Source organism: Entamoeba histolytica, genomic scaffold (genome assembly GCF_000208925.1).
Source record: "Entamoeba histolytica HM-1:IMSS scf_1104750518763 genomic scaffold, whole genome shotgun sequence".
In the NCBI taxonomy this organism is placed as follows: Eukaryota; Evosea; order Mastigamoebida; family Endamoebidae; genus Entamoeba; species Entamoeba histolytica.
This window is the reverse complement of record NW_001915692.1, coordinates 1-2,401: the sequence shown is the minus strand read 5'-3', so window position 1 is coordinate 2,401 and position 2,401 is coordinate 1. Positions and strand designations below refer to the sequence as shown.

The following is a 2,401-nucleotide window of genomic DNA, read 5'->3' as shown; positions in this document are numbered from 1 at the left end:
TAAAGTAAAAGAAATGAAAGTAGAAAATGTATCAATATTAATTACTACTTTCAAAGAAAAGAAACTGATGAAATAATAAAAAAGATGAAAAGAAACACGAGTTTAATGAGAAGAAGAGAATGAAATATATAAAATAGTTGATGGAAATGAATTAAATTAAAAAGAAAGTAGTAAAAGAAATCAAAACAATAATTATAAAAATTAGAAAGATAGTATTTAAACAAAAAGTAATTCAATAAAATATAATGAAAAGTATTGGTAGTTTATTCAATTTATTAATTTGTACGAATAATATCCAGCAATAATTTTTATAATAAATATAACAAAGTTAAACATGTAGTATTTAAAATCTCCAATAGAATAAAATTTGAATATGAAGAAACCAAAGACATTTAATAAAAATTAATACTCAATTCAATTGTAAAAATAGTTTTATTGTTTATTTTAAAATGTAATGACATTTTTATGAAAAAGATGTATAAATTGACTGAATTTACAATATATTAGAGTTAAGTTAATAAAATTCAAATGAACATTGTTAATATTGAAGTGTTATATTCATTTATTTCTATTATTGTTTTTTTTACAAATTTGTTGATTTATTTTCAATTGTTTCTTCTGAAACCTGTATTTTATTATTTTGTTTTATTATTTGTGTATATTGATGATGGTATAATTCATGAAGGATGTAATAACAACATATCATAATTTTGGTTTATAATGGAAAATGGTGAAAATAAATAGGAAATTGAAACGTTAAATAACGTCGTAACAATTATGATAAAGGTGTTAACTATTAATGTTTGATATTCTTTCAAATAAAAATATCAAAAAAGTCATCAATTATAAGAATAAAAACGTGACAACAACAGAAAGAATAACAAATATACATGAAGTACCATTAAGGTTTTTATGACTATCAAAACTGTCATCTGTTTTGCTTTCTGATGAACTGTCAGAACTACTTGTTGCTTTGTTGTCTGTTACTTTATTTCCATCTTCTGGTTTTTGTTGATTATTCTTTCCATCTTCTTTGTTTGGTTCATTATTCTCGTTATTTTTTGGTGGTTGTGGTTTTTCATCTTTGCTACCTTTTTGGTCAGTATCTTTTGGTTCTTTCTTTTTTTTCTGGTTCTTTTATTTCTGGTTTATGTTCTTCTCCTTGTTCTTCTTGTTTTGATGGTTGTGTTTCTTTTTGTGGATTTTGTGATGGTTGTGGTTTTGGGTCATTGTTTGTTGTTTCAAGTTGTTGTGGTTTGACTGCTGGTTGTTCTTGTCCTGTTGGTGTATTTGTTGTTGTTCCTGGTGATGATTGTGCTTGTTGCTGGTTTGTTGTATCTGTTGAAGTTTGTTCTGTTGGGGAAGCTCCTGCTGATTGTGCTTGTTGTGTGTTTGCACCTTGTTGTGTTGCTGTTGGTTGTGTATCTGTTGTGTTTCTTCAGTTGCTTTTGCTTGTGATGATGGTGTGCTTGCTGTTGCTTGTTCCTTTTGTGATGCGTCTGTATTTCCAACTACTGATTGTTTGCCTTCTGTTGATACTGAATTTTCTTTTGGTACTTGTGCTACTGAATGTTCTGCTGTTTCAGGAGTTTTTGGACTTGCTGGTTGTGGTATTTTTGGTGTTACCTTTTCTGGCTCCTCACTTTTTAAATGTGTTTTATATAAATTGTAGATTCTTTTAAGTTGGTTTGCATATTTATGTGTGTGAATTACTTCTCTATTTCTTTCTTCTTTATTTACAATACTTTCTGTTGCATTAGTAATTACAATAATTAATAGAAATATAAACATTGAATGAAATGTATGTAAGTTTTTCCCTTTAAATCCTCTCTTCATTTTCTATTATTATCATTTACTTTCTTTTTACTTCATAATGACTCAATCACTCATTTTTCATTTCATTATATTGATGTATTATTGTATTTTGAACTTCAACAATAAATAGAATGAAATGAAATATTAAATTAAAATTCAATTCATTTTTGTAATTTAATCAACAAAATTAAATAAACATTAAATTTAATAAATAAATCATAAACAATAACAACAATAATGAATAAAATGAATGATAATTTCAATTCAAAGTTCAAATCATTGTTATTTTAAGAATAAATTCATCATTTATTTAATTATTCTTATATGATTAATTAATATTAGTATTTCATTATATTTATATTTATTCTACCTATTTTCTTTTTATTTTCTTTTTTATTATCTCTTGTTAAATTCATTCTTTTTCTTATTATTTATAAATCAATTAAATTTTTATTTATTCTATTTCATGTTGTGATTTATTGATTTTTGTTGTTTATGTGGTGTTAATTATTGAATTTATGAGATGGTACCATTTCATTTATTTTCATTATTTATTCTTGTTGTGTGTTCTAATCTAACACTTCAT

General features: G+C 24.5%; 1 protein-coding gene across 1 annotated transcript, besides 1 other annotated feature; it reads right to left on the bottom strand.

The window, feature by feature from the left end:
• Positions 1-79: a repeat region.
• Positions 80-1,099: 1,020 nt separating this feature from the next.
• On the bottom strand, positions 1,100-1,836 carry EHI_163360 (uncharacterized protein; the record flags this gene model as incomplete). The annotated part of the gene is made up of 2 exons (XM_646511.1): positions 1,100-1,324; positions 1,399-1,836. 2 exons carry the CDS (start codon positions 1,834-1,836, stop codon positions 1,100-1,102), a joined length of 663 nt encoding a protein of 220 aa, XP_651603.1.
• Between the last annotated feature and the right edge of the window lie 565 nt (positions 1,837-2,401).